The 24,698-nt window shown below is 42.4% G+C and overlaps 1 protein-coding gene across 1 annotated transcript in view; it reads left to right on the top strand.

Moving 5' to 3' along the window:
• Window positions 1-20,399, top strand: part of CUBN (cubilin) — a 260,304-nt gene extending 239,905 nt beyond the window's left edge. Inside the window, exons 61-67 of the mRNA XM_082742010.1 lie at window positions 5,539-5,701; window positions 6,267-6,472; window positions 9,330-9,477; window positions 10,607-10,788; window positions 13,864-14,029; window positions 15,953-16,188; window positions 19,290-20,399. Coding sequence (XP_082598136.1) covers window positions 5,539-5,701; window positions 6,267-6,472; window positions 9,330-9,477; window positions 10,607-10,788; window positions 13,864-14,029; window positions 15,953-16,188; window positions 19,290-19,397 — 1,209 coding nt within the window. The 3' untranslated portion in view covers window positions 19,398-20,399. The remainder of the gene's footprint in view (window positions 1-5,538; window positions 5,702-6,266; window positions 6,473-9,329; window positions 9,478-10,606; window positions 10,789-13,863; window positions 14,030-15,952; window positions 16,189-19,289) is intronic.
• Window positions 20,400-24,698: the final 4,299 nt, after the last annotated feature.

Genomic DNA, 24,698 nt, shown 5'->3' with positions numbered 1-24,698 from the left:
CAATAAAATATTAAAAACAAAAAAAAAAAAGGTAAATTCATTTCCCCACCCCTGACCCTGGTTAATGCAAGATAGGCAGGCTGGTTGTGGAATCACTTTTTCTTAAAACATCAAAATAATTGATTTATACATAAATGACAGTAAAAGTAAATTTATGCAGGAGGTTTTGGGTGTGGTCCTGCTGGGAGGAAGGTTGATTGATATTCTCATCCTTTTCTGAGTGTGATTTGATACTGTTATTAAAGCAACTAGCAATTTTCTGAATTTCTTTAAGTCATTTGGGACAAAAATAGCAATATCAAAAACAAGGAGTTATCATCTAGTTTAAATATAAAATGTCTCCCTCCCACCCCTTTTCTAAAGAATTTCCATTCAGATCTACTCTTGTTTTCCTTCTTGGAAAAGCATTTTCCCTATCCTGGCAACTTTTCCAGCTTTTACCAAACTGGCAGATCAAAGTATATGGCCCTTGGCATGTGAAGCCTGGAGACAGACGTATTAAAGCGATTCTCTGCCATAAATGGGACGTTTGATTCCTTGTAGAGTGTTTCTTAGATACTATAATCAAATCGCTTTTTAGGAAAGCTAATTTAATTCAGTTCTGTAGGTCAATATGCAGATGAAAACATGGCAATTCCCTCATCCATTCATAATTATATCTCTTATTTTTGGAAGGGTTGATTTGAAAAATTACTATGGTAACTGCAGTACATCGTGACTACGTGTTTCACCAAGCATTTCTGTTGAAATTAACATCACGTCCATTCCATAAAGGGTCATGTGGCACAGCGATGTGCCAGGCACCCCACGGCAGAGGTCCAGAAAGGTTAAAGATAGGGTTCCCCAAGTTGCTGTCAGGAAAGTGGAGGAGGTTGTCACGTAAGCATATAAATTATCGCACAACAAGACAAAAGCCATAAATATAAGCAATGAACAAAAATAGAGTAGGTGTAATTGAGTCACTGGGGGATTCAGAAGAGGTTGTCTCCCTGGGACGGCTGAGCTGGATTTCGGAGGAAAGTCAGAGAAGCACACTTGCTTTTGGAGGGCCACCAGAGAGAAAGAGGGAAGGATGGACTTGCAGCTCTGTATGTAGTGTCTGACCCAATCTGCCAGCGGTGAAGCATTTCTCTTATGGTGAGCAGGGAGAGAAATGGCAGGAAGGGCTCCGGGCTGTGACCCCGACTGACGTTCCTCTGCTGGGAAGTATGGAGCTGGTGCAAAGGAAATGGCTCCTTCCTAACACTTCCCAGCATCTTCCCAGTCTAATCCCTGACCGCTCGAATAGCCAGTATTTCATGGTGCTTCCTTGACTCTCTGAAGTGAAGGTCATCTGTGCTATAACCTACCCATATATATAGCTTCAAAAGCATAATATAATATACTAAATTCAATGAGAAGGAGGACTAAGAGGAGAGTATGTAAAATAGTGCAGACCTAAATACATAAATGCTCTGCTTCAGCTGTATTATGCCACATGATAAAGTAGTCCAATTCTTCTAGGTAGGATCACGGCAAATACAAAAGTATCCATTTAAACTAATAGCAACAGGCTGTAGTTGCAACTTAAATGCCAGTATCCTCACCGTCAGCCATAAGGATTTCTAAAATAGTGGAAAAACTCAAAAAAACTTTTCTAAACAAAACAAAGTCCAGTCTTCCTTCCACAGACACAGTAACTGCATTCTTGGAAATTTGGTGCCTATTAAAACTATGTGAAATGTTTTTGCATTCTGTAGAGTATGGATTTAGGTTCTGGGATTTCATGACAATGAACAGTTTTATTATACAAATGTCTAGCCAGATGTTGAAAAGTTACAAGGGACATAGTAAATCTTCAGTTGGCAGAACTGTCCTCTGAATTGCAGCATGGGACCTGCAGTGTGGCTTCTACACACTAAAGGTCAGTCATAGCCCCGAATTATTGTGATGACTCAGAAAACCTGACATGCTTGCAACCCTACTCCCATGAGTACCTCTGTCTTTACCCACTGGTGAAGTCTTAACCATTCAGTCTGTGGGTAGTCAGTGTTAGGAGATCTGCATTCTATCAAGGCATTGGGTTCCCTGAGCTAGTCCCTACCATTCATTCATTTCTTCATTCATTCATTCATTCATTCAGTAAATGTCTATTTGAATACCTACTATATTCTAGACACTACTCTAGGCACTGGAAAAGAACATCAAGGTAAAAATAAATATATAAAAATTTAAAAAATAATATAAAACCTCCTGTATTTACAGAACTGATTCTAATCACTGCTTCTTGTGGCCCCTCCTGAGACCACCAAGATCAACAGGACATTATTCCCCATAAGATTCTGAAATGGATCAGAGTTCAACCCCAAATCTGAAAAACCACTCTCTGTTCTCTTTCCCATCCCAAATTACACCCACGCATGTCCGGCAGACCCTAACCAAGACTCCTCAGTAAAATAAAAAAATTCATGGCGATACTCTAAAATGCAGCGTAGGGACACTCCAGATAAGAATATAAAAATCCTGCTGTTGTCACATTCCCAAGGAAATATTAAAAGATAAAGCCCTAAGAAAATTAATGTCCAAAATGATTAAGTTAAATTTGAAATGAATTAAAGTCCAATGTTGCCCTTATTGTCTTATTGCCCTTTTGCATTAAAAGTTCAGAGAAAGTAAAATCCCAACATGGTCATCCCCACTTTTCTCCCGTTCAAATTAACAGCCAGATAAAGACCAGAATCTGGTAGTAGTTGTAGTCAGAGGCTTTCTCTGTGAGCAATTCCTTCAGGATCTTAAGTAGATTCTTAAATGCTCCATTATCTGAGTTTTTACAGCTGAGAAAACACACAATCCTTCTTAGTGCTTATCAACCCACCTTAGAACATAATCCAGTCTCCAGACCTGATAGAGTTATGCCGGGTGGCAGGTCCCCCCAGAATGAAATGTATAGCTGCGTGAGATTGTGCGGGTCTTAAGGGCATGATCCTCAGGGCATCCTAGTCCATATGATTCCCCACCTTCATTGCACGGTGTGCCTCCTGCCACACACCCTGGAGCTACCCTCCTTCGTGGAGGTCTACGCATCATCAGGGGCTGGAGCGCAGATGGAGGAATACTGGCTCCAGCTTCACAGGAGTCTGGAAGCCGGTGTCAGTGGTCCAGAGGCCACCAGTTATCCAGTTCAGCTCAATGACAAGAAATCATTCTGTAGCGGTGAATGAACTGATGCACACAGCAGCGGGAGGCCAGGCACTATGCAATTTCTGTCTGTCACATTTACCAGTTTTCTATTCAGAACCCAAATCAGGTCCCAGAAGACACAAAGTCTTTCTCGCGAGACATAAGGAACTCCAAGGCTGTGTCCCGGGTGCTGGCTCAGTCCTGCATCCTCTCACCCAAATGCCAGGCAGCCCGAGGGAGTTGTGGTCTCTTACATGCCTCTTGCTGGCTTCTGGGGCCGTCCACACCACGTTCTGTAGGTTGGGATGCCCTTCTTCCTTTTTAGGTATGGGAGGTCTCTACCTAATTTTAGATGCCTCTTCAAATGCCTGAGATCTTTCCTGACTCCATCATCTGGGTTCTCTTATTACATTTAAATCCTTCACTGTAGTATTCACCCTTAGAATTGACATATATATATATATATATATATATATATATATATATTTTCAGTATATGGATCTCTTTTATCAGTTAATGTCAACGAATGTCTTGAATGTATGGAAAGTGCCTTATACATCCTTGTACACATAGGACCTAGCACAGAGGAAGAGAATAAAAATAAATATAAATAAATGAAAATAAAAAATAAAAATGCTTGTGAGTATGAATCTGATGATACAGGTGGCAGCCATTATCGCAGTGTTTTAACGTGTTTACCAGAAAAACTACCTAAAATTTGGCACATCTCCTCTTCTATAAAATGAGGAGGATAAGAGACTCTCCAGTCTCTTCTGGCTCTAAATTTACTAAAATCCCATGTAAGCAGGAGAGACAGTGCCACCTAGTGGTCAATTGACTTTCCCGCTTATTTTTAAATGACTATACATTCCTAGCATTTTAGAATAATGTGATCGTGAGTACTTTGGAGTTTATAACACACCATAGTGCTGTTATAAATTCAGTGTTTGGATTTACACACACATACTTGTTTTAGAAATACCGTGAAGCTGACTCAGCTGGAGAAACTGAATTTCGGGTCATAGGCTTGAAAGAAATTTAGGTGTCCACCGTTTTGACAGGCAGGTGTCTGTTGAAGGTTCCTATGGCTGGGAGTTTTTCTGGATGCTGGTGACGCCATTGTGAATAATCAGTCTTCCCACCCAGGGGAATCGCATTTTTATTGGGAGAGAGACGAGAAAAAGTAAATAAACAACAAATAAGATATGTTTTGATTATAATAAGAAAATAGATGTTGGAGTTCCACATAGGGTTTAGTTCTCTGAGGAGGTGACATTTGAGCTGAGACCACATGACAAGAGGGAGTGGCCCCTTCCAGAGCTGGGGAGAGAGGAATTGTTCCCCATGCTAGGAGCAGCTAATGTAGGGGGAGAATAGGTCCAGGACGGGTGGGTGCTGGGAGAGAGGGACCAAAGCACTCTTCATTTATTAGACATGTACTGGGTGCCTTTTGTGTGCTTTCTAAAAACTGGGGACACTGCAGGGCACAGATCAGACAGCAACCTGTGTTTCCATGGAACTAGTGTCGTCTTCAGAGAAAAGACAATAATATATGTACTATGTGGAGATAAAGGCATGCTCTAAAGAAAGAACAAAACAGGAAGGGAGAAAGGGAATTGGGAGTGAGTTCACACTTTAAGGAGGGCGGTCAGGGCGGCTTTAGTGAGTCGGTGATGTTTGAGTACCACAAGTCCTGCAGCAACGAAGAGAAGTGAAAGATACCGTTGTATAGAAGAGGAGTGTTCTAGCAGAGGGAACTGCAAATGCCGCAGCCGTAAAGCAGCAGCAAGCCCGGTGGACTCAAGGACAGAGAGAATGATGTGGAGACAGTTAGGTATCAGATGGGGACAGTCAGAGGTGGCGTGGAAAGCAGGGGCTCTCAGGCCTTGATGGCCACTGTAATGGCTTTAGCTTTCCTATTGAGCGACTGGCAAGCAGCTAGGAAGGTTCTGAGCAGTGACCTGGTCTGAGTTACATTTTAACTGTATCCTGGGACTCACCTCTAGAGGAGAAGCTCAAAGGGGACAAGAATGGAACCAGGGAGTCAGCAGTGAGAACCCAGGCACGAGATCTCAGGGGCTTGTCGCTATGTGGCGGTGAGGGCCACAGGGCGGGGGCAGTGACGCTTCTGCTGACTCTAATAACATAGTAGTTTCAAGTCAGATAGGACTTTCCTAGTGAGAAAGGATTTGTAGGCATCATACCAGGTTTTTACTGAAAAATCATTAAATAGCATCAATTCAATAGCAGCTGTTCCTAGGTTAAAACTCGCTCTAAGTTTCTTCATCATGACCTGGTGTGACTCCATGTCCATTTCAGTGTAAGATATGCAACTTCTTTGTGAGTAATGGAAAGTGGATGAACTATGTTTCTTTTCAGTTGTACGATGGAGATAGTGAAAATGCCAACTTAGCTGGAACATTTTGCGGTTCCATTGTACCTGCTCCCTTTATCTCTTCTGGTAACTTCCTGACGCTTCAGTTTGTCAGTGACGCAACTTTAGAACGGGAAGGATTTAATGCTACGTATACCATCATGGACAGTGAGTAAATGGAGACATTTTTATGTTTTATGAAACGTGTACTTTGCACTAAAAATAACGCTATGCTTCTACAAATGCAATGTTAATTACTAAACTCAATGTTAATTACTAAATCCAGAGTTAATTCCTATCTAAACTCAATGTCAGTTTCTGAATACCATGTTAATTACTCTGTGGTTAATCGGTGATACAAATTAGGTATGATTCTTTTTTTGTTTTTGTTTTAAAGATTATATTTAAGAGAGAGAGGGCACGAGCAGGTGTTGAGGGGGAGGGTCAGAGGAAGAGGAGAAGCAGGCTTCCCGCTGAGCAGGGATCCCAATGGGGGCTCGGTCCCAGGACCCTAGGATCATGACCTGTGCCAAAGGCAAACACTTAACTGACTGAGCCACCCAGATGTCCCTAAATTTGTCATGATTCTTAGTGAAAATTACTCTACCTTCTTTATAGAATGATGTAACTACAGTTCTTTGGGCTGGAAGGGTAGGGAAGGCTAAATTTTAAATATTGTGTGTATGTGGACCCATGAGTAAAATTTGTCTTATAAGCTCTACTCTTTTCTCAGTGCCTTGTGGTGGAACATATAATGCAACTTGGGCCCCGCAGAGTATTTCATCACCCAATTCATCAAACCCAGAAATCCCACTTTCCATGTGTACTTGGGTTCTCGAAGCCCCTCCTCATCAGCAGGTCAAGATAACAGTGTTGGCCCTGCGGCTGCACTCTGAGGACTGCGACCGGAATTACCTAGAGTTTCAGGACTCACGTGAGGTAATGATCAGAAGACACAGGACAGTCCCATCTGTTTTTTCACCAGTATTTGCAAAACACTTGAAATAATGAGGGCATAATTGAATAAATTCTCAAACCTACCTCCAGCTTAATGAATCCAAACCATGCATATACAGCCATATATTAAAGGGATTAAGAAACTTATACTTGGTCTTGTAGGTGAGGAGCTCTCAAACTTCCTTGTGCATAAGAAGCATCTGGGTGTCTAGATAAAATGCATATGCCAGGGCCCTGCCCTCCAAAGCTGAGTTCCCCACATAGTGCCTAGTCATCGAAATTTCTGGTGAACATCTTCAGTGTTTTGCCACTGGGGCTCCAAGGACCATACTCGGTGCAAGGTTGTTTGACACCAGTCCGATGGGACTATATTCATGGTCATGTAAGAGAGAACAAAAGAAAAAATTGTTTTTGTTTAAAAAAAAAGAAGAGAGAGAGAGTTGTCCATGGGCTAGAATGCTGAGAAGACAGTTGGATGAAGAGACGTAATAGTAACAGAAGGTAAAGTAAAGAGTTGGGTGTCATCATTCCACGCATGGGTCAGTAGCTGAAATCACAAGTCATGAGTTTATCCACAGAGGCTGTGTAGTGTGGAGTCATGACTGGGCATGGGCCCCTGGGAAACCACCCCCCCCCCAGGAATTCCTGCATTGTCTTTGAGCAGTTTGAGGAGCAACTAATCTGCTTCAGGTCATTCCCACAGTGTCATAGTCAACCCCCCGCAGGCTGGCAATAGCAGAGGGTCTGATCTGTCCCTTCCTGAGTTTGGGGGGGTCCTCCTTACTATTTACACATGGATCTTGGTGGTGGTAGAAAAATCCAGTTCGGCTGACTCCAGTTGGAGAGGCCTGAGAGGAGCTGGCTACTGAGCAGGCACTGTATTTATTCGATCTCCAGAAACACAGGCACTGAGATATATCCCAGGCTCCCACTGTGGCCAAGGTGTGAGGTGATCACCATTTGGTCGGCAGTAGTTTTCAGATTCCCTGGCGGTAACCTTCCTACAAGGTCTTCACACCAAGCAGAACAAGGTCCTTTGGTTAAAGCTATTTCAATTTCCCATTGTTTCCCAAAGCCGAGGTGATGGGAATCAGGCCAGACTCCCCTCTGAGTAGGGAAAGGCTATGTACAGGGCACAAGACAGCTCTGGATGGTAACAGCAGCTGGATGGGCCCCAAAGAAGACCCAACATTTGTCATGAATGAGTAATGTCCTTTGACTGAATGACTAAAGGAAAGAACAAAGGATTTCAGCCTGGGTAGGTTGGGAGGAAAGATAGGAAAGTGACTGATAACTGGGAGAAACTGGAACACTCCTGGTGTCTGAGAGTAGGAGGAGAAGATACAGTTGGAAGTTCGTGGCAGGATCGTGTGACAGAGGCCTGACAGATGGCGCAGAGCTGGCGTAGGCAACCATAGGGAGCGGAGGTGAAAGTCCCTGGAAGTGAGGAGTGCAGATTAGGGTGTTGGCGGATCCCCTGTAAAGACACTGAAACCTCTGAGGGTTGAGAAAGGAAGCGGCGTGCAGGGGACGACAATGAGCTGAGACAGCAGTCTTTGATGAAGGAAAGTCACCAGAGGGAAAGCGAGAATGGTGAGAAGGGTGAGAGGAATCTTGGGCCAGATGTGGAGACCCTCAGAGGAGAACTGACTTTGATGCAAGGATGGGTACTGCAGGGAGGGACCTGGAGACACCCTCCCCCCCAGAACCCCACCACTCTTCCTCCTCAAGGATTGTGGACTGTGGGAAGAGAATGGCTTCCACCAGCAGGCTGCAGAGGACCCAAGCTTCACTCAAGGCCAGGAAGTGGAAAGGCTATCTGTGGATATATACAGTGGCAGTTAACATTGCTGTGCAAGTTCAGAGGAGGCCACAGGCAAGGTTAGGAAAGGACCAGCAGCAGGAGACTGGGGGCAGGGGAATGGTGGGTAAAAACAGGCATCAGCAAGGGGAGCTTGCAAGCACGAGTGGGAAGTGGACCTGTCAGTGGGCACGCAAGAGTGAGAGGCAGCAAATAAATGTCTTAACTTTGGTGCCAGTGGTCTTCATGCAAGGATGGGGAGGCACTGGAGCCCATTAGCCTGCTCTTTGAGAGGTGAGGAGGGCTGCCCAGGTTTCAGGAAGGGGAAACAGGGACCGCATTGCAGGGAGGAGCTGCCTTGTGGGGAGTCCCAATGTTGCCAAGTATGGTTAGATCAGCTCAGGGGTGGGGAGGGCTGAGAGCTGTGCTGGGTTAGGCTACTGGGCTTCAGGAAAATGGGGAAACCTAGGGGGGCTGTGTGGAGCTCGGTCAGCCTAGATGTGCTCAGAGCAACCACACGGGCCTTTGGCTGTGAAGCTGCATGAGGGAGAAAGGGTCTTGTCCCACACAGTGTCTGTCTCCTGGTTTCAGCAGAAACTTGGCCTCGCCCTCCTGCCCCTCAGGGAGCGGGAGACATTTGTGGATTCCAAGGCCACCATGAGCCTGGTTGCCCAGGGCTTCGAACACTGTAACTGGTTCCCATGTCTGAATTTTTTTTTAATGATTTTATTTATTTATTTGAGAGAGGAAGGAAAGAGCGAGAATGAGTATAGGCACAAAGGAGGGGCAGAAGGAGAGGGAGAAGCAGACTCCCCGCTGAGCAGGGAGCCCAACACAGGGTTCCATCCCAGGACCCCCAGATCACGACCTGAGGGCCAAAGGCGGGCACTTAACCCACGGAGCCACCCTGGCACCACCCCCGCCACCCCCTCATGGCTGCGGATTTAAGCCACACTTTTATACGGAGTTTAGTTTCCACTATGACCTATTCTCTTTTGAAACCAAATCTAGGGTAACGTGGCTTCCATTTCTTTTCAGGGTCACGTAAATCCAGGACTTCCGGTCTGTGGCGGAAATGCTTCGGCGGCGCCAGTGTTCTATTCTTCCGGGAGCACGGCCGTCGTCGTCTTCAAGGCCGAGGCCCTCAGCGCAGACTCCGGCGTGCGTTTCACCTATCAGATTGCAGGTGAGCCCCAAAGCCCCCACGGCCGCCATTCCCGCTAGAACCCGCTCCCGTGCGTGCGTGCAGCTCCGGTGACGTGAACCACACCCGCAGCCAGAATTTGAACTAGAAGCCCGGGTCCCCTTCAGCCGGTTCCTCAAGCTGGTTTCTGAGGTAAAGCGAATGATGCTAACTGCAGTGGTCAGAGGGCCGGCATAGTCTTCGAAGTTCATGGAGTTAATTTAAGTTCATACCCGTTGTTTTATTAATTATCCACCTGACTGCTTAGGGAACTCACTGTAGGAAGTTATTAAAAGCCAAGAAGTTCTAAAAGGGCAATTTGAGTTATTATATATATATATATATTTTTTTTTAAGATTATTTATTTATTTGACAGACAGATTACAAGTAGGCAGAGAGGCAGGCAGAGAGAGAGAGGGAGGGGAAGCAGGCGCTCTGCCGAGCAGAGAGCCCGATGCGGGGCTCGATCCCAGGACCCTGAGACCATGACCCGAGCCAAAGGCAGACGCTTAACCCACGGAGCCACCCAGGCACCCCCGAAAGGGTAATTTGATTATGATCATGGCTAAGAAGTTTATTTCCAGAGGACGTTATTTGATGTTCATTTCCAGCTTGATTGAAACCAAAGCTGCCGTTGATTAAAACAGATGAATAGAAGTATTTTGGGTGGTTTTTACCTATTTTTACCCAAAATGATAAAGAACAACAACTTACCGATTTTATCAGAACAAGCAGTTCCTCTGAGGATGTAAATGGAAATCCCCAGACAAAAGTCTGTCTTGGATGCAGAGACTTTGTGCCTGCAAAGGACTGGACGTCAGCCCACTCCACTGCAGTGTGACTGGAACAGTACAGAGGATGCTGGAACATCCTTCTTCAAAGGAGGAGGCTCACGTTTCAGATTTCCATGGGGACGTTATGTTAGGGTAGGGAGACGCTGCATTACATTTGCTCTCTGCCATACCTTGCTTCCTCTGACCTCGCTTATCTCAAAGGAAAGTGAAAGGGCTGGATTAGCTTTTTTCTGTAGTTTGTTCACATTTAATCATCTTTCTGAATTCTTCCCGTCAGGTTGAAAGAGCATGAAATATCGGGAGGCATACATTAATTGTGAATTTTTTTTTTCTCCAAGGTTGCAACAGAGACTATAACAAGGCTTTCGGCCATCTGAAGAGCCCTGGATGGCCAGATAATTATGACAACAACTTGGATTGCACAGTTACCCTCACAGCCCCGCAGAACCACACTATTTCCCTCTTCTTTCATTCGTTTGGTATCGAGGACTCCAGTGAATGCACACATGATTTCTTGGAGGTAACATACATTTGGTTATCATATAAGTGAGCTATTTAAGGGACGCCTGGTTTGTTCAGTCTGAGCAACTGCCTTTGGCTCAGGTCATGGTCCCAGGGTCCTGGGATCGAGCCCGGCATTGGACGCCCTGCTGAGTGGGGAGTCTGCTTCTCCCTCTCCCCGTGCCTCTTTCCCCAGCTTCCCCCTAACTCTTTCTCTCTCTCTCTCAAATAAATAAATAAAATCTTTAAAAAATAAATAACTTATTTATTTGAGAGAGGGGGCAAGCTCAAGCACGGAGAGGAGCAGTCAGAGAGAGAGGGTGAAGCAGGCTCCCTGATGAGCAAGGAGCCTGATATGGAACTCGATCCCATTGGGATCGTGACCTGAGCCAAAGGCAGACACTTAACTGACTGAGTCACCCAGGTGCCCCAGTAAATGAACTATTTAACATATGGATTGCTGAAGATTTTTCACCTTTGTCTCTGCTACTTCTAATCATTGAACCCTTTTTTGTTCATAATTTGATCATTATTCTTTCATGCCATAAATATGTACCAAGCATCTTACAGGTCCAGGCACCGGAAATGAATAGGGAGCAAGACATAGTCAGGGCCCCCAGAAAGCTCACAGTCCATAGGAAAGATAGGAAATAGGTCACATGCAACAGAATCAGCATGGTTAGGAGCACCTAATTCAGCCCGGGGACAGAGAAGTATCCTGAAGGAGGTGATGTGTGGGTTCAGAGGGAACTATCCAGTGTCCGGAAGAAGCAGAACCAAGCTCCGGGAGTGCTTGCCTCTCTGTAAGTCCCCAGCCCCACCACAAGAGGGCCCCCTGCGTCCTTCCCACTCTGCCCAACCTACAGTGTTGAAGTGAGAACCTTAAATTGTCGTTCGCAGGGGGAGGCTGTTGTGAATGAGCCCATAACCAAGGTAGTCACTGTGTGGAGCGCAGTGCCTACATTTTGCCATGAAAACCCCAGAGCTCACTTGCATGTCCTTTGCAAACTCTTTTGGATGTATTCATTCTTAGGCAGTAAACTGCGATGTCGCTGAAGACTTGGATATCCAAAGACGCTGAATTCCTCTGTGGATGGAATTTGAATGTAAACCTTCCAGAGGTGCTCTGAATGGGCATTGTCTCACGTACACAAGAGTCTTCAGTACAGTTTCCACACGGTTTCCTCCTGTACATCTGTTCGCTTGTCTTAATATCCTGGGGAGCTCACCCCTACAGAAATCCTTTGTTAACGAGTATCCTTAATCCATAGTGTAGTGAGTACTTGAAGGAAGCTTGAATCTTTTCTCATGGCAGACCCATGCCGTGGTAGGGAGTGGAGAGGGATGGATGTAGCAGGGCGGAAAGGAGGAGACGAAGATGAGACTGTTTGTGTCAGTCAGGGCATGGGACTCATCCTTATGTGAAATGGAAAGCAGAAGCCAGAGGAGGGGATACAGAGAAAGGACAGAACAATCCCACCCGTTCGGAATCTCATCACAGCCACCCTTGGTTCCAGCCTGGGCTGAGCGGTGGTGACAGGAGTTATTTTCCTCTGGATGCTGGCACGCGCAGGCTAGCACTCCAGCGCTGAGGTGGGAGCCCCACCTCCCAGCCGTCCTTCCTATTCCACAGAAGTTGGTTTTGAAAACCCTATAAGCAAAGAAAGGAAACCGTAAGTCGGGCCGGTAAAGTACAGCCGCTTTTGGTGGAAAGACTGGGGCGGTTTATTGGCAGCCTTATGCGCCACACTCACCATTCCGTTCACATTAATTGTGCCCGGAACAGAAATTTCTTGGCGAGGACTGTGACCAGATTATGACCACACAAAAGCAAAGCTCTGGATCCCACCTGGAATCTGCATGTGTTTTAGTGCCTTCACCTCCCTCTTCAGGGCCCTCTAATGGCTCAGAGATGTTTATTGCTCTCATTGTCCCATTCTTCCTGTGCAGAGGAAAATGGAGAGGATGCTAGTTGGAAATGACACCCCACTTCTCTCAGAGCAGAGCTTTCTGAAATGGGACGCAGAGGAAAGAGACCCAAAGTTAAGATAGAGTGGGGAGTGGGTCTGGCTCTCCAGCGTTCCTGAATATGGCAGCCGTATCTGTCTGCGGCTGGTTCACTGGCTGCTCCATGCACCGCAAGGCCACTTCGAAGAATAATCCAAAATGCACCAGAAAGACACTATCCTCTCCCACTGCCGCTTCATCAGCTAAAGAGATCTCACTCTCTGTCAACACCATCCAATAAGACCAGCCATGGCGCTTCTGAAGAACCTCCATGACTGAAGACAACAGCACTTAACTAAATGTTAGATGATGAAAATATAGAGGAATGGAGGAACTTCCAAGAATTTGAATACATGTGTCATTGAAACCACCGTTCATACATGCTGAGCTGGTTCTATCTCTGTGATGCCTGGATAACATTTCTTCAGTACTGCTCAGGAGTCCTCCTCAGAGTCGGACGGCTGAGAAGGCGCAGAAGGGGCTCTGAGGACAGAGGTGGTTGAGTTCCCTGTGGTTACCTGTACTTACCCACTGACTCATTTCCTGTTTTCACATGCATCTACTCTAAGCAGTGAATTTTAAAAAAAAAAAAAATATTCAACTTCAGGCTATGTTTTTAAAATTACCTAACAGTCAGATTTTATAGATTTATTGAATTGTGTCCTTTTCCTGTCCCAAAATTCCTTTGGTTTTGAGCTTTATTATACTTCGTACGTTGCTTTTTTTCTTTCATAGCCCCTTCATAGCCAAGCAATTTTCAGAGGGAAAAAAAACAGACACACGGTATAATGAATAAAGCCTAACAGAAGTGACTGGAAATGGAGCAGGCAATACCCCTCTCCAATCTTTTTGAAATTCACAGATATTTCTGAATTCAAATGCAAATGGTTTTTGATCTACATACTGGATGTTTCTCTCCTTTGCAAGAGAACATGACTTCTGGGTGTGTTTTCATTCTTAAGAAGACAAAGATTTTCCAAAGGAGGTTGTCATTCACATTGTCTCCTGTGTCAATGGGGAATAATGAAAAATCAGAGAAGAAAGGAGAATATGCTTAGGTATATTCATTAATGGCTCACTTTTCCAGGTCAGAAATGGAAGTGATAGCAGTTCACCATTACTTGGCACGTACTGTGGAGCTCTGCTGCCAAACCCCGTCTTCTCTCAGAACCATAAACTATATCTACGGTTTAAGAGTGACAGTGCGACTTCCAGCCGCGGGTATGAAATTCTCTGGACCTCGTCACCCTCTGGTAAGACACTTGCCCTTTGTAAAGGAAATTGATGTAGGTGAGAAAAACATAGGGGGGTCTAATAAGAAAAGATAATTTAAAGTGACTGTACCGGGACACCTGGGTGGTTAAACGTCTGCCTTCAGCTCAAGTCAGGATCCCAGGGTCCTGCCACTGAGCCCTGCATCAGGTTCCCTCCTCAGCAGGGAGCCTGCTTCTCCCTCTGCCTGATGCTCACCCTGCTTGTGCTCTCTCTCTCTCTCTCTGACAAATTTTTTTTAAAAAGTGACCTTAGCTTCTTAGCCATCTGTATATTGATTTTTTTCCCAACAAATATATAGAGATTTTTAACAATGAAAGTACAGATATCCTTTTTAATTCTATTCTCACTCCTCATTTTTACATACGTATGTAGGACACATGTTTCTATATGTATCTACAGACACATATAGATAAACATATCTAGTAATATGTAGAAATATTGGCGTGCATGTATATATACACATAGAGCATAGATTAGATACAGATTTTAAAATTTTTGGTAATTTCTGATTTTGTCGTCTTTTTAAGTTTTGATTTGATCATCAAGGTAGTTCTCTGAGAATTCAGAAAAGCCCACATGTGTACCAAAAGCCAAGTTACTAATGCATACTTGGGTATAAATAAGCAGCTTCTCCCCTTGCAGCACCTGTCATTTCTTGGCAGTCCTGGAGGTTAATTGCTTTTTTCAGGGCATGCTTGGTTGGTAGTTTATCAAATAACTGAAGGAAATTTAAGTCATGTCAATATATTTAACTCAAGAGAGGAGGAATATCTTTATGAGATGTCCCACTTAGGTGTTTAGAAATATATAAAAACTTTCCAAATAAGAATGATAAAAATGATGTATTTTCAGTAGACTAAGGGACAAGAAATAATTTAAATCTTGACAGCTAAAGGTGCTTGCAGATGATCTCCAATGCCCTCATTTTGCAGAGGAGGAAATAAAACACGAGGTTAATGGGTTTTCCAGAAAGCATGGCTAGATTGTGGTAGAAGCAGGACCACACCTCCAGGGATCAGACACCCAGCTCAGCGCCTCTTAATCCTGCCGTTCTGTGCAGTTTCTTCCTGCACAACAGTATATCTGGGTTCCCAGGGTATCTGGTCTAAACTATGACAGTGTTCATACACAAATTAACACTAATACTCACAGAGCTCTGGCTCTGAGCATGTCAATCTTAGTACTGTCTGCTACAAGCTCGGGAAAGTCACTTACACAATAATTCTTGTCAAAACCTACAATGCCACACTCTTTGGGTTCAGCCCTGGAATTTAACTTAAAAAAAAAAAAGATTTTATTTATTTATATGACATATAGAGATCACAAGTAGGCAGAGAGAGGCAGGCAGAGAGAGAGAGAGGGGTAAGCAGTCTCCCCACCAAGCAGAGAGCCAGATGTGGGGCTTGATCCCAGGACCCCAGCACCTGAGCCAAAGGCAGAGGCTTAACCCACTGAGCCACCCAGGTGCCCTGGAATTTCACTTTTAACTTTACTTCACTCCCATCATCATCATCAACTGAGGGTATAGTATAGCCCTACACGGTCAAAAGTACACAACTACATTAATTACTCTCTCCTTCAGCTACTTTATCAGGTTCTTTGTTTTCCCATTGTGTTCACAGCCCACTGTTTTCAAAGAAAGGTCCTGGAAGGAGTGGTCCCACTGTCCTGAGATACAAGGAACAGAACCTATGGTGGAGGGAGGGGGGAGGGAGGGAGGAGGCGGTGGTGAGGGCGCGGGAGGGATGTAGCCCACAAAAGGACAAGGAAAGGCTTTTCTGCCTTCTCTATTCTTCTCAAGGGTCTCAGCATTTTGGGAAAATAGTCACCATCTTATTGCCTCACAAGGGTATGGTATCCACATTTTGTTCAATCAAACATCCTGCGTTGTTTCCTTGCAGGCTGTGGTGGAACGCTCTATGGGGACAATGGCTCCTTCACCAGCCCTGGCTATCCGGACACATACCCAAACAACACTCACTGCGAATGGGCCATCACTGCACCTGCTGGAAGACCTGTCACTGTCAGCTTTTACTTTATTAGCATTGATGATCCCGGAGACTGCATCCAGAACTACCTCATCCTCTACGATGGACCAGATGCGAATTCCCCATCCTCTGGACCATATTGTGGGGCAGTGAGTGAAACATTTTAAAATTTCCATTAATTATTTTTAAATAATAGCAGTGTACACTTTTAAAGGCAGACACATAGCACAAACCTTTTACAAATTTCAGCAGCTTCTGGATTTTCCTTTCTATTTGGGGAGCACGAGTGCCACCTAGTGAGCAGTGCGTGAAATTAATAGTACTAAGTCTCAGACCACCCCATCAGAAGAGCTTGTGCAGGTGTTCCCTGCCTACTCCCCCCACAGACTTCTGGTGCCGACTCACACCTGCTGACTCAGAATTTCTGGGACAGGAGCTGTTGTACGTTGTCTTTTAAAAACTCCATATGTGCTTTCAATGCGATGCCCAGGGTTGAATGCCTATACTGTTGTCCCTATGAAGTCAACTATGGACAATTTGAACACCTGCCTCCATTTCATCTACTTCTTGTTGAAAATTGCAGGAATTTTTGGAAAAAATTAAAAGGGAGGTGGAAGGTGGGTCTAGTGACTTAATTTGTTTTTTTAAAGTGCTGATGTCCTGGATCTTCCCTAAATTATCAAGTGAGGATTCTGACAGTGACTCAGTATTTCTTGTGTCTGCCCTCATCGTCCACTCATTTTGTATGAAAGCAGCTGCAGGGTTTTCCAGGAAGGGAAATGGGACTACTGCTGAGAGCATATCTGCTTCCTGCTGTTCTGCTCTTTACTTAGGCTTGCTAATTAACTGGACAGAAATCTAAAGAGTTGTTTGTTTTAATTGAGATAAAATTGACATATAACATAATAGTTTCAGGTGTATAACATAAATTTGGGGGATTTTTTGTGAGGAGAACTTTAAAAAATTTTTTTATTAACATATGATGTATTATTTGCCCCAGGAGTACAGGTCTGTGATTCACCAGTCTTACATGATTCACAACACTCACCATAGCACATACCTCTCCCCAATGTCCATCACCTGCCACTCCATCAATCCCACCACCCCCACTAGCAACCCTCAGTTTGTTTCCTGAGATTAAGAGTCTCTTATGGTTTGTTTCCCTCTCTGGTTTCGTCTTATTTCATTTTTCCCTCCCTTACCCTATGATTCTCTATCTTGTTTCTCAAATTCCTCATATCGGTGAGATCATACGATAATTGTCTTTCTCTGATTCACTTATTTCATTTAGCATAATAGTTCCATCCATGTCATTGCAAATGGCAAGATTTCATTTTTTGATGGCTGCATAATATTCCATGGTTTATATATACCACAACTTCTTTATGCATTCGTCTTTCGATGGACCTCTGTGTTCTTTCCACAGTTTGGCTATTGGGGACATCGCTGCTATGGACATTGGGGTGCATGTGCCCCTTTGGATTTACTTTAAGAAATCTACTTGCTCAGCAACTTTCAAATATACACTATAGTGTTACTAAATACATTCTCCTTGCTATACAGCACATCCCTAGGACTTAATTATAACTGGAAGTTTGTACCTTTTGGCAGACACCCTTTATCCATTTCAGCTACTCCCTCCTCTGGCCCCTAGCAGCCACCAGCCTGTTTTCTGTATCTGAGAGTTTGGCTTTGCTTCATTAGATTCCGCAAATAAGTGAGATCATGTAGTGTTTATCTTCCTCTCTTATTTCATTTAGCATAATGACTTCAAGGACCTTCCATGTTGACACAACCAGCAGGATTTCCTTCTGGATGGCTGGATGATACTCTTTTATTATTATATTATAATATTTTATATATCATATATGTATCCATTTGGATAGATAGCTTCTACATCTTGGTTATCATAAATAATGCTGTAGTGAACATAGTGGTGCAGATATCTTTTCAAGTTGGCATTTTTGTTTTCTTTGGATAAATTCCCAGAAGTAGAATTTCTGGGTCATATGGAAGTCCCGTGTTTAACTTTTACAGGAACCTCCCTAATGTTTTCCACTTGTGGCTGCACCAATTTACTTTCCCGCCAACAAAGCATGAGGGTTCCCTTTTCTCCACATCCTTACCAAGACTTGTTATTTTCTTGTATTTTTTATAATAGCCATTCTGACAGGTATGAAGGGATATTTCATTGTGGTTTTGATTTGGATTTTCTGACGGTTAGTAATGTTGAACATCTTCTCATGTACTTGTTGGCAATCTGTACATCTTCCTTGGAAAAACAGCCAGTCAGGTTCTTTGCCCATTTCTTAATTGGACTGTTTGTTATTGCTACTGAGTTGTGTGAGTTCTTTATATATTTTAGATGTTTACACCTTATCGGATAAATATATTGCAAAATATTTTCTCCCATTCAGTATGTTGCCTTTCCATTTTGTCTATGATTTCCTTTGTTGTACAGGAACTTTTTAGTGTGATATAGTTCCTCTTGTTTATGTTTGCTTTTGTTGCCTTTGCTTTTGGTATCAAGTCCAAAAAGTCATTGCCAAAACCAACATCAAGGAGCTTACTGCCTGTGTGTTCTTCTAGGAGTTTCATGGTTTCAGGTCTTTACTCATTTTGAATTGATTTTTGTGTGTGGTGTAGTTTCATTCCCTTGTATGTGGATATCCATTTTTCATAGTGTCATTTATTAAAGACAGAAAGAATACAAAAATAAATCCTAAAAGGAGACTAGAGATGTTGACAGCAGGAAGTTGTACACTTTACTGATAGGACTGTTTTAGTTGCAAAAATAGGTATGTGTTCCCATCAGGAAAATTAAAGTTTCAGTAAGAAGTTGAACTGGAAATTCAATTTTTAATGAAAATTTCACTGAAATATAATATTCACAAATGATTCATCTTCTTTAAGTGTACATTCAGTAGTTTCTAGTAGATTCAGGGTTATGTAGTTCATACCACAATCAATTCTAGAACATTTCATTACCCGCAAAAGACACTCTTTTATCCACTAGTGGTGAATCTCCATTTTCCCTCTGTCGTCCTCCCCACCACCAATATTCTCTTGTAAGGTATCTCTATTCATTCTTAGCAGGTTCCTTCTAGAATAATAAGCAAGTTTAAACAGGTTTACTGTAAATTCTATAAAGTTTCTTTGTGTAGTACTTTCTTACTAGGCTAACGTTTCGAGCAAAATGTTCAAATTTGTGAAATATATAATTAGTTACTCTTTTTTTTTTCAATTTTAGGACACTAACATAGCTCCCTTTATGGCTTCTTCGCATCGGGTCTTCGTAAAATTTCATGCAGAGTATGCGGTACAGCCATCAGCTTTCCGCTTAACCTGGGACAGCTAATGGGGCGATGTGGTGTGTTGGGCCCATTGGACATGACACTGGACAGACGTCAGGACAGAATCCTCATACAGCATTCCACCTGGCCCACTGGAAATAACCTGAACTTTTTCTTTTCACCAAAGTATGTGTGGAATCAATGTCTGTTTATTGAAAAAAATATAGACTGTAGCTTCTTTAGTCTTGGCTGTGCATGTCATCCTCACTTCTAATGCTTTGAGCTGAACATATTCTTAAAATTCCTTAAAGAACTGGAAATAGTGATGACATATGTGATGTCATTTGTCAAAAGTTAATAACAAAATAGCATGCTTTTCCCTGTGAATGTCAAATCAGAGGTAATGAACATTCTTGAATGGTATGCAATGAATGTTGCATTAATTTTTAACTCATCAAAGTTTCGTCTTTCACTAGTAGATCTATGTAAGGTTTCAAGTTGAATTTTTACATTTGGATGAACAATACAAATCCTGCAGACCATGAACTCCAGGGCCGCGCTGCCTGAATTGGCAGTCTTGCGCTTGTCATTCAGGGCTGCCTTAACTTCTCGTGTTTTCGTTTCCACAAGTCCCACCACTGTCCACTCCTCGCTTCCTAACACAGTCTGTAGAGTCACAGTGGCTTAGCCAAGCTTTTATAAAGTTTTCTGAGGCCTTTAACAAAGCAAGAGCACCTATATTTACACAAAGTTAAGTCTTAATAACAACATGGGACAAAGTGAAAGAAGCTGTGTGATGTGTTATTTCATGTTACTCGAATACTCGAGTGCCAGAAAAATTATTTCTGCGCAGAGTACAGAGCCACATAAATAAAATATTCCCACCTTTAAAAGTCCTGCCTCCTTAGGGCACCTGGGTGGCTCAGTCATTAAGCATCTGCCTTCAGCTCAGGTCATGATCCCAGGGTCCTGGGATCGAGCCCTGTGTCAGGCTCCACACTCAGTGGGGAACCCTGCTTCTCCCTTTCACTCTGTCCCTTCCCCCCACTCATGCTTGCTCTCTCTCTTTCTCTCTCTCAAATAAATAAATAAAGTATTAAAAGAATAAAATTCCTGCTTTCTGTAATTCTGTGTTATGGGTAGATATATCAACTTTGTAGCTGACTCCCTCTTGGAAAGAATGGTGAATGTGATGACAAGTCCCATCCAACCCCCAGGGGCCTGACAAGCCAGAGCAATGAACACAAACTCAGGATGAAATTTCATAGGCGGACATACAATATTTTGCTCTTTTGCCTGAAAATGAATCACAAAGGTACAGAAAATGGAGACAATTTGACAATAACATATGAAATTATAGGAATTTTCTCTGAAGGCAAGATTAATGTATGCAGCTGTCAAACAGTAAAAGAAGATTTGATCTCAGATTGTATTATTAGCATAATGGTATCAACAAGAGTCAATTTCAGTCAGAGAGATGTACTTTCCTAGAAGGCGTATTAGAATACCCAGGTATATATACCAATTTAAGAAAGCCATCAATATTATAGTGTATTTTTGGAATTGGAAAACTTAAAACAGGAAAAAAAAGTAATTTTTCCCATTCTGAAGGTTGTCTTTTCAATGTATGGGTGTTTTCCTTTGCTGTGCAGAAGTTCTTTAGTGTAATGTGGTCTTACTTGTTTATTTTAGTTTTTGTTGCCTGTGCTTTTGGTGACTTATCCAAGAAATCACTGTTAAGGCTGATGTTAGGGACCTTTTCCCTTGTATTTTCTTCTGGTGTTTTTACAGTTTCAGTTCTTACATTTAAATCTTTGATCCACTTTGAGTTAATGTTTCTGAGTAGTATAGGATAGGGGTTAATTTCATTATTTTGCATGTGGCTATCCAGTTTTCCTAGTACCATTCATTGAAGAGACTGTCCTTTCCTTACTGTGTGTTTTTGGTACGCTTGTCAAAAATTAGTTGCCCATATGCATGGGTTTATATCTGGGCTATCTGTTCTGTTCAACTGATCTATGTGCCTATTTTTATGCCAATACCATGCTGTTTTGATTATAGTGGTTTTGTAATATAACTTCAACTCAGGAAGTGTGATGCCCCCAGCTTTGCTCTTTTTTATCAAAATTTCTTTGGCTATGCAGAATCTTTTTTGGGTTCAAACTAATTTGGGGATTGTTTTTGTATTTTTAAGAAAAATGCCATTGGACTTTTTATTGGGATTGCTTTGAATCTATAGATTGCATATCCATTTTCACAATATTAATTCTTCCAATCCAAGAACCTGTGATGTCTTTCCATCTGTTTGTGTCTTCTTCAATCTTTTTTATCAGTGTCTTACAGTTTTCAGTTGGTTAGATTTATTCCTAGGTATTTTTATTGTTTTTGATACAATTATAATGGTTTTAATTTCTCTTTCAGATAGTTCATGGTTAGTGAATAGAAATTCAGCTGATTTCTATATGTTGATTTTGTATCCTGCTACTTTACCGAATTCATTTATTAGTTCTAACAGTTTTTTTTTTCTCTTTCTTAGTGGAATCTTTAGAGTTTACATATAAGGTCATGTCATCTCTCACTAATAAGACCCAATTCATTTCCTCTGGTTCTGCTTTAATTTAATTCACTCATTTATATATGTGTATTGAACATTTCCAATGTGGCATGTGGTAAGCACACCAAGGATAAAGTGGTGGACGTGACAGCCATATATCAACTGATGTCTTTCTCCTTTAAAAAAAAAAATCCATTTCCTAGGGCCATCGTGTCTGGTTTCCGAGGCAAAATTCTCAATTTCCTTATCTGATGAAATTTATATTAAGCTAGCTTCTCCAATTTAATGGCTAAGTGATAATGTCCTTGCTCCCAAACAGCATCATCAGGAACTCTGTTCTGAGTGATCACCTCTGTGCAGAGCTAACAATCAGCTAGTTCACATCGGTACAGATGTCCTGGTCATTCAGTATTGACATACACCAAAATGCTGCTTTCAGGCCATAAGTGGAATCCAGAAAGCTATAATGTAAAATGAATGTGTTGAGGGGTGGGTGAGGGGAAGTCTTACTTGAAAGTTAACGGAAAATGATATTCCACATGGGTCTGAAGGAATACAAAGAAGCACAAATGTAAAGGAAGTTACTCCTTTTCACCGCTGATCACATTCTGAGCTGAGAAAGTCTCATGGTCACCTTCTAAGCCCATCCCACTCCAGGTGAACATGGGAACTTTAGACACTGATTCGAGAAGAGTTCGGGTGGGGACAAACTCCAATGCCATCTTGTTCCTCCAGCCTCTGCATGATCTGGCAACCAAAGGGCTAATACTTGCTACTTGGTTCAGTTCCCTTGGGAGTACCTATCCCCAGCTGCTCATAGTCTGGGAATCCAGGACTGGGGACAGCCAGGCTTCCATCTACCTGACCTCTCTCTTCTCTGATTCTGTCTCCCTAAACAACTGGACCGTAGCAGGAACAACAAATCTCATCCTTTTAGTCTTGAAGGGTTAGTATAGCCATTACTGGCCAGAGTAATGGCTTTGGGATATGCCCTTAGGATAGCTCATCCAGAGGCCACCATAGGCTCTCTCTGAACCCATGGAATATTAGGTACTCCAGACATTCTTCTGAAGAATGTCCTAGGGCATGGTTGGGGCCAATAACAGTTTGGCCCTAGAAGATGCCGGGGATATAGGTTCTAGTTGTTACAATTTTCTATTTCATTTCAACTCCATTTAATGGACAGAATTTTTAAAAAATCTGCCGCCTACTTACCAAGGAAATTCTAATGATTTAATTGTATTAAGAAAAATTAGAACTAATATCTATATAAGATCTACCATATGTCAGGTGTCATTCTCATATATCACTCACTGAAATAGAATACTAAGAACCATCACCCCCACGAGGTATGGAAACTTATATAAAACTTAGTGACAGAGTTCTGATTCTAACCTTGACAACCACCCAAAAGTGTGCCTTCCATTCAGCCTGAAGGATGAGGTATGAACTTATGAAATATGACTTTTCAAATTTGACAACTTATTATTGTAAACTATATTCATAGACCTATCAAAATTATTTAAAAAGACTGACACCTGCCATAAGACTAGAAAAATGTTTTAATATAATTGCTGTCAGTTTAGTAAAAACTTAGAGATAAAACAACAGGATCAAAAATAATGTTAATGGAAAAAGACTTTTTATTATTGGTATTACCACAGATCACCCCATGACTATCAATTTAAAGAGGAAAATTATTGGAAGAAAAATGATGACTATTGGATATTTGATGAAAAATTTGCTTTTCAAATTTCATTTCAGTAACTAACTGTAAATTTATATACAGCTTGGGGAATAAGAAGGCATTTTTAAAATTAATGATACAAGCAATTTATGTAAATTTACTTAACTTAGTTTAATTGTCATAATCTGGTATGTCTTGTGTAGACCAGGCCTCTTCCATACTCTTTGATTGGCCCGCTCTGTGGGCTGGGGCTGGGAATAGTACATTTCTGCTAACGGGAAGCATTACAGCAGAGACTGTACATAAGCACAGAGCTCTTGGCAGTGAAGCTGTGGAAGCGATTTAAGCTCTAATAAATATTAACTTTTGCATGCAGGACTGGCTGCATAATTTGCAGGGCCCAGAGCAAAAGGAAAATTCACAGCCCCTTGTTCCAAATTTATTAAACATTTCAAGATGGTGACAGCAGAGTATTAAGCCAAGCACTCAGCCCTGTTAAGCATGGAATTTGTGTTACTGCACAGGTCACATACTCAGGAAGTTGGCCATGTTTCTATGTTATAAAAGTCCAGAACTTAAGGACACATTTTATTAATAATTGTACTGGCAACAGTGAAGTGATCAAGAGGAGAATGATAAATGAAAATAAATTTCTGGAAAACAGGAAGTGAATAAAAGCATGCTGACAAATGAAACAGGAGTGGGGGTTGGGGGAGGAGAGAAATTGCAGCCCAGCACAATTTCAAGTAAGATATGCAGCAGAACTGGGAATGGACTTTCCAGGCATTATCTGGATCTGGGGCTGGCAGGTGCAGTATGAGGAGATGAGACCCAAAATCCAAGAACTGTATTAGTTGGTGCTTGCAATTGGTGAATGGCAAAAGTAGCCTAGCAACTCCAAGCAGGCATAAAACTGGGATCTCATCTCCATAGAAATTTAACCAATAGCCCAAGGAAAACTGATGCTATTAATGCTATTAAAATTTAAAGAAGTTTTGGAAGATAACATCGATATATCTCCTGAAACATTCAGAGTATAAATACGTGAGGGGGAAAATGATAACTATAAGAAATTGTCCAAGGAGGCTGCCATCTGCCTAACAGATTTCCTGAACATGCTAAATC

This window comes from Mustela nivalis (genome assembly GCF_964662115.1).
Source record: "Mustela nivalis genome assembly, chromosome: 7".
Taxonomy (NCBI): Eukaryota; Metazoa; Chordata; class Mammalia; order Carnivora; family Mustelidae; genus Mustela; species Mustela nivalis.
The sequence above is the reverse complement of the archived record's forward strand: the minus strand, read 5'-3'. Positions and strand labels throughout refer to the sequence as shown.